The sequence below is a fragment of the Bos indicus genome, chromosome 11 (genome assembly GCF_029378745.1).
Source record: "Bos indicus isolate NIAB-ARS_2022 breed Sahiwal x Tharparkar chromosome 11, NIAB-ARS_B.indTharparkar_mat_pri_1.0, whole genome shotgun sequence".
NCBI lineage: Eukaryota > Metazoa > Chordata > Mammalia > Artiodactyla > Bovidae > Bos > Bos indicus.
Genome location: NC_091770.1, coordinates 1437418 through 1450813, shown reverse-complemented (window position 1 = coordinate 1450813; position 13396 = coordinate 1437418). Strand labels below are relative to the sequence as shown.

The window sequence follows — 13396 nt, the reverse complement described above, 5'->3', positions numbered from 1 at the left end:
GAGGGCACTGTGTGTGCTGGACCTCCTTCCGGGAGCCGAGTCCTTGGTGCTGGCATTGATACCAACCAGGCTTCTTGACCTTCCCCATTCAGTAGAAACTGATCAGAGGCCAGACAAGAAATTCAGGCAAGGCTCTCCTGGGGGCCCTGCTGCAGCAGGGGGAGGTGAGAACAAGCATCAGGTTCTCTTGCTTGCTCACTCCCTGAGTGGGGGGCGAGCCGATCCCTTCCATGGGGTGAGTATAGGGGTGTGTCAAGGCGTCAGGCCAGAGGGATGGCTTAGATGGTTTGCCCGCCCCTGAGGTGGTGTTGTGTGCAGGGGGTAGCTCAGTATCCTGTTTTTGCTGTCGACACCCTGCTTCTTCTCCAGGCTCTTCAAAATTGGCAGTTGCGTTTTTTGGTCTCTTTGTATGTTTTCTCTATGATTTTGCCCCAACTGAGCATGATGCAGTTATTTTTAGTCCAGTATTGTATCTTTATATACTGTGTTGTTTGAGGAGAGGTGTAGACAGGTGCAAGCATTGCAGCAAAGGGTCCCAGGTCCCAGGTCTGTCTCAGCATGATGCAATATCTTTAACTGCTGCTGCTAAGTCGCTTCAGTCGTGTCCAACTCTGTGCAACCCCATAGACGGCAGCCCACCAGGCTCCTCCGTCCATGGGATTCTCCAGGCAAGAACACTGGAGTGGGCTGCCATTTCCTTCTCCAATGCAGGAAAGTGAAAAGTGAGAGTGAAGTCGCTCAGTGTGTCGGACTCTTAGTGACCCCATGGACTGCAGCCTTCCAGGCTCCTCCATCCATGGGATTTTCCAGGCAAGAATACTGGAGTGGGTTGCCATTGCCTTCTCCATCTTTAACTGTATATGGACAAAAGTCCACAAGGCAACCAAAATAAGATTTGACAAAACAATCTGACCTTATTACATGGGTTGTGGTTGTTCAGTTGCTCAGTCGTGTCTGACTCTTTTGTGGCCCCATGGACTGTAGCCTGTCAGGCTCCTCTGTCTGTGGGATTTTCCAGGCAAGGATACTGGAGTGGGCTGCCATTTCCTTCTCTAGGGGATCTTTCTGACTCAGGGATCAAACCTGTCTCTCCTGCTTGGAAGGCGGATTCTTTACCTCTAAGCCACCAGGGAAGCCCTATTGTATGGGATGAACTCCAAAATGTTGGTAAGACCCTCTAAATCTATAGCTCTCTATGAATAGGTAACAGCAAAAATCCTGTTCTATAAATCCTACCCCCCCATCTCTTTAGCTCCTACTTCCTGTCCTCAAATAAAGAAAGCAATGATCTACTTATTTCATTCTCCTTTCTAGTTTCTTGTTTGATATTGGGTATTCCTAAAAACCAGAAAGGGATAAATACATTTTGCAGTTTTTTTCTAGAAATGTGTGTGTGAATGAGTGTGCAAGCTGTGTGGCCATAAGCTATAAATGTGGCCATGTGCTGTGGGTGTGGCCATAAGCTATGAATGTGGCCATGTGCTGTGGGTGTGGCCATGTGCTATGGGTGTGGCCATGTGCTTGTGGGTGTGGCCATTTGCCTGAGCATGTGGTGACTCAGCCTTTTCTTCATTTTGGCTGTTGTCCTTTGGAATCTGGAGTTCTGTTCCTAGGGTTTTCTGACCCAAGAACACTAGCTGGAGGCGGTCAACATTTAGAATGACACATGCAGGTGAGGGTTGTGTGAGAGGATGTCCTGCCTTGTCTCTGGCCCCAATGCTAGTTCTCTGCAGTAACCAGTGATGTCTAAGGTCACAATAAGGGCCAGAATAAGGACTGTCGCCTATTGAATGCTCGCTCTGTGCCAGGCTCTGCCTCAAACTCTCTCTGTATAGTATACTACCACATTCATCTGCTCCCCAGGTGGGGCTAGTGGTAAAGACCTTGCCTGCCAGTGCAGGAGACATAAGAAATGCGGGTTGGACCCCTGGGTTGGGAAGATCCCCTGGAGGAGGGCATGGCAACCCACTCCAGTATTCTTGCCTGGAGAATCCCCATGGACTCGCCTGACAGGGCTATGATCCATAGGGTCGAAAAGAGTTGTATATGACTAAAGTGATTTAGCACTCATGCACATTCTCCTACAGCAACAATCCCATAGATGTAATAATTAAGCTACTGCATGTGTGCTAGGCACCAGGCCAAGCACTCTGCAGTGCAACATTGTGTTAAATGTTCTATAATCTTATAGGAACATATTTTTGTCCTTATTTTTCAGGCGGAGAAACTATGGCTATGAAGTTAATAAGTGAATCTCAGGTTCAAGGAGATTGCCCTTAAGAACTTAGCTTTTCTGTCAGACATGGCCGATTGACCAAACATCATGGGGTTCTGCCTGCCCCATTTTTTTTTCTCCCAAAACTGTAGTATTGAGGTCACCTTGCTGTCCTTTAAGGGAAAAAAACCCAGCCACAATTCTTATTTATTTGTTTTCTTCTTATAATTATTTTTTTGCACAAAAATGGTTTCCCTGTGTTGGTCCTGTTTTCCCCAAACAGCATAAATGATTTAGCTACCTGGTGTGCTTTGGCAGCTGCCACTCTCTGCAGGGGAGTTGCAAAGTTGAGATCGTAATGATGAGAAGACTCTGGTGAACTTGCTGCCTCCCGGGGGAGTGAGGGAGGGAATAAGCGTATCATAGACTCAGGCCGCTGAGGGCTGCTTAGCCGAGGACGGCTTTCCCCTTCGTTGATTTCTGTGTTTTCCCCTTCATTTCCCTTTTCAAATGTTCGAGCATATCAAATGAGCTCTCTCTCCCTCCGGAGCAGTTTTAATCTCTTCAGTTTTTTTGTTATTCGTTCCTGTGGGTTGGCTGTTTTATTTTTATTTTTGGATGGTAGGTTGAGTAGCGGCATGGAAGGCTTTGAGGTAAGAGAGAGTTTTACACTTAATGCAAAATCACAAAAATAAATGAGGCTTTAAGAGCTCTCTGGCCAAAGCCATGAGTGTTTATAGGACTGACTGTTTTGTCAGTCTTCAACGACTAATTATAATAGGAACCAACACACATGGTGTGCATTATTTAGATCCAGCTTTAAACGCCAGCGTTTTGGCTGAGGCAGAGTTTCCAAATCAAGTCTTTTTGCCAGAAGTGACAGAACTCCTTTCCCAGAGAGGATCAAGTGTTGATGGGGACGAATGGCCTCCTGTCTCCTCCCCACACTACCAGATCTTTTCTGCCAGGTTAGCCTTTCTCTGCTACTTCCCTTCCCACCCGTGGGGTGCTATTTAATGCACCCCCTCACCACGTGTTGTGTGTTACTGCACCCACCAGCCTCATAAAAACTCCTTTCTTTAAGAAGTTCCTGGCTGGCCCAATGAGACAAGGGCAGCAGCCTCCAGAGACTTAAAAATGATCAGCTCATCCATTTATGTTTCTGAAAAGCTCTTGCCTATGTTAAAAGTTTCCCTGTGTGCACATGTGTCAGAGAATGTTTTCTTGGGCTCCAAGACTGTATGTCTTGGCCAGAGGGAAAGTGCAGTCCATATACTTGAAAATCTGAAATCCGAGATGATCTTTACACGATCAATAGCTTGTTGGTTTGGTTCAGCCACATCTTTGATATTGTCAGCTTCGATTAAATTTGCGGTTCTGTTTTTTTGCCATCATGCCCCACCCCGCTTCCCCTTTCCTTCCCCCTACTCCCTGGATTCTTCGACCTGTTCCAGGTACCCAGGATGCAGACTTGGCAGTTATGGTCTGTCTCTCCTTAACAAGAGGCTGAAGGGTATCCCAGGTAGCAAGCCACATGAGAGAGGACCAAGAAGGGAAGAGAGGTGTTTCCATGGTGATCCTGTTCTGGTTCCTGGAGAGGAAGAAAAAACGAGGCAGAGTTTTGAGCAGAGACTGAAAACAAAAAGCTAATTATTTCCCTCCTGCTTTTTCCTGACCAGTGTTAACTTCAGACTGTTTAGAGCTAGAATCCTTGGTCATATTTTGGAGACAAGCTAGATGTTGTGTTCTAAGATTCATTCCCTTTATAAGATGGAGAATTGTTGACACATGCTTTTTGGTTTAAGGGCTTATTCACATGAGCTTTTGAGGGAACTTTTCATTATCATATTCATTGATCAAGAACATGGAGGGAGATTTTGAAACAGTCACCCCAAGGCTTAAATGAGATATTTCTCTTTATAAAAATCAAAATTGTCTGGGATGAGATTCTAAGCAATGGTGGGACTAGGTCACAGTTGTTTATTAGTCTTGTTTGTGTTCAGATGTACACATTTAAGGGCTTCCCAGGTGGCGCTAGTGGTAAAGAAACCGCCTGCCAACCAGGAGACATCAGGGATATGGGTTAAATGCCTGGGTTGGGAGGATGCTCTGGTGGAGGGCATGGGAACCCACTCCAGTATTCTTGCCTGGAGAATCCCATGGACAGAGGAGACTGACGGGCTAAGTCCATAGGGTTGCAAAGAGGTGGACACGACTGAAGTGACTTAGCACACCTGCCCCGACGTGTTTAACCTTTGGTTAGTTGCTGTTCAGACGATGGACTCATACCTTAGATGCAGGAGTGCCTGCGGCCCAGGATCATGGAGGACCTGAGGAACCATGCCATTGGCCCAGGAGGGACAGTGTCCAGCAGACGAAATGCACAGGCATGGCTCATCGAACTGGGCCCCAGATCGCTGGGTACTCCATCGTTTCTTGTGAGACCTGCAGGTGGAGTGTTTGGGAGCGAGGGCTGTGGTGAGAGCTGAATACAGATCACCAGGGCTGTTAGGGGTTTGGGTGCTGGGCTATTTAAAAGTCAAAACCTCAGTGTGGAGCAGCCTCTAGAGAAAGAAGCTCACTGAAGAAGGATTCGTACGTTTAAGCCACAGGCTCGGACGAATGTGACACGTGCCAGTCCAACCTGACAAAGAAGAGCAGCCAGCAAGAAGGGAAGGAACGTGAGGGTGAACTAAATGATTTTGGGTCACCTACGCCTTTTCTTGAGGTCGCCTAAGTGGGCGCAGCTATGCAACGTGAATCTGTTTCACGGTGTTCATTGCACTGAGCCCAGGGGTTGAAAGGAACCGTAAGGAAGAAAACTCTGTTGCTTTGGTGTTTCTGTGCAGGAGTTTGTCATTGACACACCATGTAAAAACGCTGAGAAGATGTACATTGGAAATGCGATGTACGGGAATTACGCAGCAGTCTTTGCCCAGCTCATCATAAACGGAAGATCTCAAGGTTTGTCACCAACACAGAATCCTAGGCCGTTTCTCTTTATTAGCACTATTCTCCCATGAGTGCTTTACACAGAATCCTTCCCCCTTCCAAGGGCTGTTTTTATCTTGTAAAAAATTCACACTGGAACTTAGCCCTGTCAGTCCAGTGGTTAAGACTCTGTGCTTCCACTGCAGATTGGGGTACTAAGATCCCACATGTGGTGTGGCACAGCTACATAAGAAATTGAGTTATTTGCCTTTTAACAAATTTAGCACTTGGTCTCCTAAATATACATGATGAAACCATTTATCGTTACCTTCAACACTGTACACTATTATGGGCAGTGCACAGTCATACAACAAGATGAATTTCAGAATCAACATAATGGCACACTGGAAATTAGGAAAGCCTTGCTCACATCTTTAGAGATTTTAGTAAAGTGTCTTTTCACCGTCCTTAGGGCCCCACTGCTTCATCGTTCCTGTCCGAGATGAAAATGGAAGCTTGTACCCAGGAGTGACGGTCGTTGATATGATGCATAAAGAAGGTGAGTTTGCGGGTGACCCTTCTTCCACCCTCCTTTGCACTTCCTGCCTCCTCCCCACCTGACCGTACCAGCTCTTGGTGTTCAGTCTCTAAGTCATGTTCTACTCTGTGTGACCCCGTGAACTGTAGCACACCAGGCTTCCCTGTCCTTCACCATCTCCCGCAGTTTATTCACACTCATGTCCATTGAATCAGTGATGCCATCCAACCATCTCATCCTCTATCGCCTCCTTCTCTCCCTGCCCTCAATCTTTCCCAGCACAATATCTTTTCCAAAGAATCAGCGCTTCCCATCAGGTGGTCAAAGTCCTGTAGCTTCAGCTTCAGCATCAGTCCTTCCAATGAATATTCAGGATTGATTTCCTTTAGGATTGACTGGTTTGATCTTGCTGTCCAAGAGACTCTCAAGAATCTTCTCAAGCACTGCAGTTCAAAAGTATCAGTTTTTCAGCACTTAACCATCTTTATGGTTCAACTTTCACATCTGTTAATGACTACTGGAAAAACCATAGCTTTGACTCTACGGACCTTTGTTGGCAAAGTGATGTCTCTACTTTTTAATATACTGTCTAGATTTATCATAGCTTTTCTTCCAAGGAGCAAGCATCTTTTAATTTCATGGCTGCATCACTGTCTACAGTGATTTTGGAGCCCCAGAAAACGAAATCTGTCACTGTTTCCACTTTTCCCCACCTGAGTCTAGCCTAACTCACCAAAGCAGTGAAGGCAGAAGAGACTGGTTTTGAAGGGACCACTCTACCTACCTGCTGCTGTCCCTCTGGCCGTTTTCCAGTGTCTTTTAGGCCTTTGCTATTGCAAATTCACCCTGTGTTTGGAGGAGGAAGCATTGGGAAGGAGGAGAAATTGAGTTTGGGGTCACTGGTGGGGCTGAATGAGCTTTGCTGCTTCTGTATGTTCAGTCAGATGTTCTCTCGGCTGCCTGGAATTCTCCCCTTTTCCAGCCTCAGCAACTGCCCAGGCAGACAGCTCTGGCCCCGGCTGAGCCCTAGAAGGTCCAGTGCTTCCTCCTCCATTCTCATTAGTGAGGAGGCAGCTGGACAGACAGGCACCACGCTGCGTGGAAACGAGCAGATGGCATCTTCACCCCAGATAAGAAAGCAGCCACGATTCTGGAAGTGGAAGAAGGGCTTTGCGTTTCAGTGATGTCCAACCTAGAAAGTGGCAGCGATGGCATAACTGTTTTGAAAAATGTCTTGGTGTGTATTTTTTTAGAAATGTGTTTGTATATTTGGCTGCAGCAGGTCTTAATCACAGCGTGTGGGCTCTTTTAGCTGTAGCATACAACCTCTACTTGAGCAAACTCCAGGAGGTACTGGAGGACAGGGAAGCCTGGCGTGCTGCAGTCCACGGGGTCGCAGAGTTGGACACAACTTCCTGACTGAGCAGCAGAAGCAACATGCAAACCCTTAGTTGTGGCAAGCTGGACCTAGCTCTCTGAGCAGGGATCACACCCGAGCCTCCTGCGTTGGGAGTGCAGACTCTTAGCCACTGGACCACCAGGGAAGTCCCATGGGACAGTATTTCTGATGCTCATAAGCTTGTCCCACCTGCAGCTCCATTTCCTGTCTGTTCTCTCTAGGTCTACATGGTGTGGATAACGGGATTCTGAGATTTGACAGTGTTCGGATACCAAGGGAGAACCTGCTGGATAAGTGAGTAGCTGCCTCCTTAACTCAGACGTGCTGCAGCTGTGAGCTCTTTGCCCCCCAGGCCTGGTTCCTAGGTCTCATGGGCTGTACACCCAGCTGTCTTCTTATAGCCACGTTTACAGTTTTACCAGTCAGGAAAGGTGGATAAACAAATAAAAGGAAATCTAAAATTATCCCCAGTACTATCACCTTTCTTGTTGTTGCCCAGTCGCTACGTTGTGTCCAACTCTTTGCAGCCCCATGGACTACAGGACGCCAGGTTTCACCCTCCTTCACTATCTCTGGGAGTTTGTGCAAACTCTTGTCCGTTGAGTCAGTGATGCCATCCAACCATTTCATCGGTCATCCCCTTTTCCTCCTGTCCTCAGTCTTTCCCAGCATCAGGGTCTTTTCCAATGAGTCAGCTCTTTGCATCAGGTGGCCAAAGTATTGGAGCTTCAGCTTCAGTATCTGTCCTTCCAGTGAATATTCAGAGTTGATTTCCTTTAGGATTGACTGGTTTGATCATCTATTCACAGTGTTTATTACACTTTTGTGTTTAACATTTTAGACTTTTCTCTATGAGTAGATACTAAAGAGAGAGAGAGATGTTTGATTTTTACTGAATGAGATCCACTTAGAAATTCTATTTTTTTTTATAACTTGTAGTTTCTGTTTAACAAAATATGTCCAAAGTTTCTATGCAACAATAAATACACATAGAAAAAATGTTAGTTGCTCAGTTGTGTCTGATTCTTTGAGACCCCCATAAACTGTAGCCTGTCAGGCTCCTCTGTCTATGGAATTCTCCAGGCAAGGATATTGGAGTGGGTTGCCATTTCCTTCTTCATGGGATCTTCCTGACCCAGGGATTGAACCTGGGTCGCCTGCATTGTGGACAGATTCTTTACTGTCTGAGCTACCGGGGAAGCCTGAAATACACATAGGCATTATCATTTTTAATATTGCCATCATAAGCTGTTAAGTATCTGTAAGTTATATAATCAGTCCCTTATTGTTGGGTATTTAGGTTATTTCCCTTAATTTTTTTTTGGTTATCATAAAACAGTGTTATTGCTTCCTTTGTGGATGGCAGGAGGTAAGGTACCCTCTTTCAGCTTTGGATGCTATTATAACCAGTACTGTGGAAAATTCTGAAAGGGATGGGAATACCAGACCACCTGACCTGCCTCTTGAGAAACCTGTATGCAGGTCAGGAAGCAACAGTTAGAACTGGACATGGAACAACAGACTGGTTCCAAATAGGAAAAGGAGTACATCAAGGCTGTATATTGTCACCCTGCTTATTTAACTTATATGCAGAGTACATCATGAGAAATGCTGGGCTGGATGAAGCACAAGCTGGAATCAAGATTGCTGGGAGAAATATCAATAACCTCAGATATGCAGATGACACCACCCTTATGGCAGAAAGTGAAGAAGAACTAAAGACCCTCTTGATGAAAGTGAAAGAGGAGAGTGAAAAAGTTGGCTTAAAGCTCAACATTCAGAAAACTAAGATCATGGCATCTGGTCCCATCACTTCATGGGAAATAGATGGGGAAACAGTGGGAACAGTGGCTGACTTTATTTTTTTTTGGCTCCAAAGTCACTGCAGATGGTGATTGCAGCCATGAAATTGAAAGACACTCCTTGGAAGGAAAGTTATGACCACCCTAGACAGCGTATTAAAAAGCAGAGACATTACTCTGTCAACAAAGGTCTGTCTAGTCAAGGCTGTGGTTTTTCCAGTGGTCATATATGGATGTGAGAATTGGACTATAAAGAAAGCTGACCGCCAAAGAATTGATGCTTTTGAACTGTGGTGTTGGAGAAGACTCTTGAGAGTCCCTTGGACTGCAAGGAGATCCAACCAGTCCATCGTAAAGGAGATCAGTCCTGGGTGTTCATTGGAAGGACTGATGTTGAAGCTGAAACTCCAATACTTTGGCCACCTGATGCGAAGAGCTGACTCATTGGAAAAGACCCTGATGCTGGGAAAGATTGAGGGAAGGAGGAGAAGGGGACAACGGAGGATGAGATGGCTGGATGGCATCACCGACTCGATGGACGTGGGTTTGGGTAGACTCCGGGAGTTGGTGATGGACAGGGAGGCCTGGCGTGCTACAGTTCATGGGGTCGCAAAGAGTCAGACACGACTGAGCAACTGAACTGAACTGATTGGGTGAATAATGTCTTAAGTTGTTGTTGTTTAGTTGCTAAGTTGTATCCAGTTCTTTTGGGGCCCCATGGACTGTAGCCTGTCAGGATCCTCTGTCCGTGGGATTTTCCACACAAGAATACTGGAGTGGGTTGCCATTTCCTTCTCCAGGGCATCTTCTTGACCCAGGGATTGAACTCACATCTCCTGCTTGGCAGGCAGATTTTTTTTACCACTGAGCCACCAGGGAAGCCCAGTGTCACAAGTGTTTAGTGTCGTTTCCCAGCATCCCTCAGTGAGATCAAGGTGCATTCCAGTGAGGTGAATGCACTTCCACAGATGCATTCCAGGTGTGGAGCCCAGGAGTTCACAATGCTTAATGCAGGCTGCTGCTGCTAAGTCGCTTCAGTCGTGTCTGACTCTGTGCGACCCCATAGACGGTAGCTCAACAGGCTCCTCCATCCCTGGGATTCTCCAGGCAAGAACACTGGAGTGGGTTGCCATTTCCTCCTCCAATGCATGAAAGTGAAAAGTGAAAGTGAAGTCGCTCAGTCGTGTCCGACTCTTAGCAACCCCATGGACTGCAGCCTACCAGGCTCCTCCATCCATGGGATTTTCCAGGCAAGAGTACTGGAGTGGGGTGCCATTGCCTTCTCCTTAATGCAGGCTGAGAAACACCAGATACTTTTACTTTTCTCAGCATCTTTTCATGAATCCAATAACAATCCTGAACTACAGTGATATTTAAATCTGTGAAAAGGCAAGCCATCAGTCTTGCTCTGTGCTTTCCTATAGATTTTCCTTGAACATTTTACTCTTTTCTGTTGCCTTCAAGTTCTTGCCAGCAAATATATGTCATAGATATAAAAAGTTTAAATAAACTAATGGGCGAAACAAACTTAAAATGAACCAAATTCGGTTTGTTAACTTTTTTCCCCTTGTGAATTGGTAGGAAATAAAATGGAAACAGGGGCTTCCCTTGTATCTCAGACAGTAAAGAATCTGCCTGCACCACAGGTGACCCGATTCAATCCCTGTGTGAAAAGGATACCCTGGAGGAGGAAATGGCAACCCAATCCAGTATTCTTGCCTGGAGAATCCCATGGACAGAGGAGCCTGACGGGACACAGTCCCTGGGATTATAAAGAGATGGACACGACTGAGTGACTCAGCACACACGCACAAAATGTGGGCAACAAAAGCATTTTGTAGGTATCCCAGTAGGTGATGAAGCCCCCAGGCCCCTCAGAAACAACCAGTGCCCGTGCCAGCAGATCTGAGGACCACCAGCCTTCCCTGCATGCTCCCTGTCGCTTACCAGCATCACTGCACTCTCAGAGATGGGGAAGAGGCAAGAGAAGCTGTAGATGTGGTGTGCCCTCTCTCTTACTCACCCAAATGGGATCTTAGTGGATTGGACAGTCCTCTATCAGAACCTCATCCAACTGGTTTAGCATTTATCCAATGCACTAGAGATTAGAAAGTCACATTCAATCAGAAAGAAAAATGATAGGGGGCTCCAAGGTCTGTAGAAGGTATGAGAGTGTATAGAATATTCTTTGGTAAGATTTGATTGAAAACTATTCCACTGGTATAGCCCCCCAAATACTACGAAACAGCAGAGGCAACACACTTGGGGGTGTTGGTTTATCACTTGATCAAAAATGGGCTTGTAAATAGATGTACAGATCCATTGAAATCCTTATCGAAACTTCAGTTGCCTTTTTTTGAAGGAATGGAGGAGCTGGTCCTAAAATTCAGATGGAAATACAAGACACTCAGAGTAGCCAAAATAATCTGGATAATGGAAAACAGAGCAGGAGGACTCCCATTCCTGATTTGAAAAATTACTACAAACCTAAAGTTGTCAGGTCACTGTGGTGCTGGTATAAGGCTAGATGGATGGAGAATGGAACAGAATAGAGGATCTAGAGAGAAATTCTAGTGTTTATAGTCAGTTGATATTTAGCAAGGGTGACAAGATAATTTAATGGGGAAAGAAAGGTCTTCTCAACAAATGGTGCTGGAACAACTGGATATCCATATGCAAATACATGAACTTGGACCTTTATTGCATACGATGTACAAAAATTAACAGAAGATGGATCACAGCTCTAAATATGAGCTAAACCCATAAAACTCATAAGAGAAAACATAGGTGTAAATCTTTGTGACCTTGTTTAGGCAATGATTTCTGAGATTTGACAGCAAGAGCACAAAGAACCAAAGCAAAAATAGATACCCTGGACTTCATCCAAATTTGAAAACCTTGTGCAGCAAAGGACGCTATGAAGAAAGTGAAAAGACATCCACAGAATGGCAGAAAAGATTTGTGAATCATGTATAAGAACCTAATATCCAGACTATAAAAGGAACCACATTACAGCTCAACTATAAAAAGACAAATGACCCAACTAGAAAATGGGCAGAAATAGGAATGGACATTTACCCAAAGAAGATACAGAAGATGGCTAATGAGTACATGTAACGATGTTCAACATCAGTGTCAGCGAGGAAATGCCAGTTAAAAAACCACAGCGAAGTACCATTTTGTACTCACTTCATGGCTATAATAAAAGAGACAGATGATAACAAGTGTTGGCAAAGATTTAGAGAAATTCGAGCCCTCATCTATTGCTGGTGGGGATGTAAACCGGTGTTGTCAATTGGGAAAAGAGCTTGTCAGCTCTTCAAAAGTTTAAAGTCAGACTTCCCGGTAGCCTAGTGGTAAAGAATCTGCCTGCCAATTCAGGGGACACAGGTTCGATCCTTGGTCCGGGAAGATCCCACATGCCACGGGGCAACGGAGCCCATGTGCCACAAGTGCTGAGCCCTCGCTCTCGACCCTGTGCTCTGCAACAGGAGAAGCCACTGCAGTGAGAAGCCTGTGCGCCACAGCCAGAGAGGAGCCCTGCCTGTCGCAACTAGAGGAAGCCTGCGTATAGCGGTGAAGACCCAGTGCAGCCAAAAATAAATAAATAAGTACAATTTCAAAAGTTAACGTCTTCATGGCACTTACCAATTCTACTGCTTGGTCTGTATGAAAACATTGTCCACAAGAGAACTGAAAATATATCCACAAAAAAACTTGTATACGGATGTTCATAACAGTTATTCATAACAGCCCAAAGAGTGGCAACAACAGAAATATCCATCAACTGATGAATGGATAAGCAACCTAAGGTATACCCGTACAATGGAATATCATTTGGCCTTAAAAGGAATGAAGCACTGATACTTGGGCAAACTGTGGGAGATGGGGAGGGAGAGAGAGGCCTGGAGGCTGCGGTCCATGGGGCACAGAGTCAGACACAGATCTGTTGCTCAGCTGGTGACTGAACAACAACCACCGATCCATGTGAAGACACGTGCGAACCTTGAGAAAAGTGTGTCAGGTGAAAGAAGCCAGACACAAAGAGCACACGTTGTGTGACACTGCTTACGTGAAATGTCCAGAATTGACAGATCCCGAGAGTTAAGAACCAGACACAAAGAGCACACGTTGTGTGACATTGCTTACGTGAAACGTCCAGAATTGACAGATCCCGAGAGTTGGAGAACAGGTGAATAGCCGCCAGGCCCTAAAGGGTAGGGAATCTGGGATGTGAGTGCTAATGGCATGGGGTTTCTTTTGGGGCGATGAGGTGTTTAGGAACCGAATAGTAGTCATGGTTGTACAACTTTGTGAATATACTAAAGACCATTGAGCAGTTTAAAAGGATGAAGTCTATGGTGTATTGCGGATGGCCTGCCAGGCTACAGAGTTGGGTTAATGATGGCAGTCCTCAGGCCTCTCTCTGTCTGGGGCACCACTGAGCCGCAGATGGTAGTGGCAGGATATCGGCTCTTACTTTCCGTGACTCAGCCTCTCTCAGCGTCTCC

The 13396-nt window shown here is 45.8% G+C and overlaps 1 protein-coding gene across 6 annotated transcripts in view; it reads left to right on the top strand.

Moving 5' to 3' along the window:
* The window catches only part of ACOXL (acyl-CoA oxidase like), a 341825-nt gene that overhangs the window by 59260 nt on the left and 269169 nt on the right, over positions 1-13396 (top strand). For all 6 annotated transcript variants that reach the window (XM_070798172.1, XM_070798174.1, XM_070798171.1 and 3 more), the window contains exons 6-8: positions 5065-5179; positions 5619-5705; positions 7305-7377. In XM_070798172.1, the coding sequence (XP_070654273.1) occupies positions 5065-5179; positions 5619-5705; positions 7305-7377 (275 nt within the window). The remainder of the gene's footprint in view (positions 1-5064; positions 5180-5618; positions 5706-7304; positions 7378-13396) is intronic.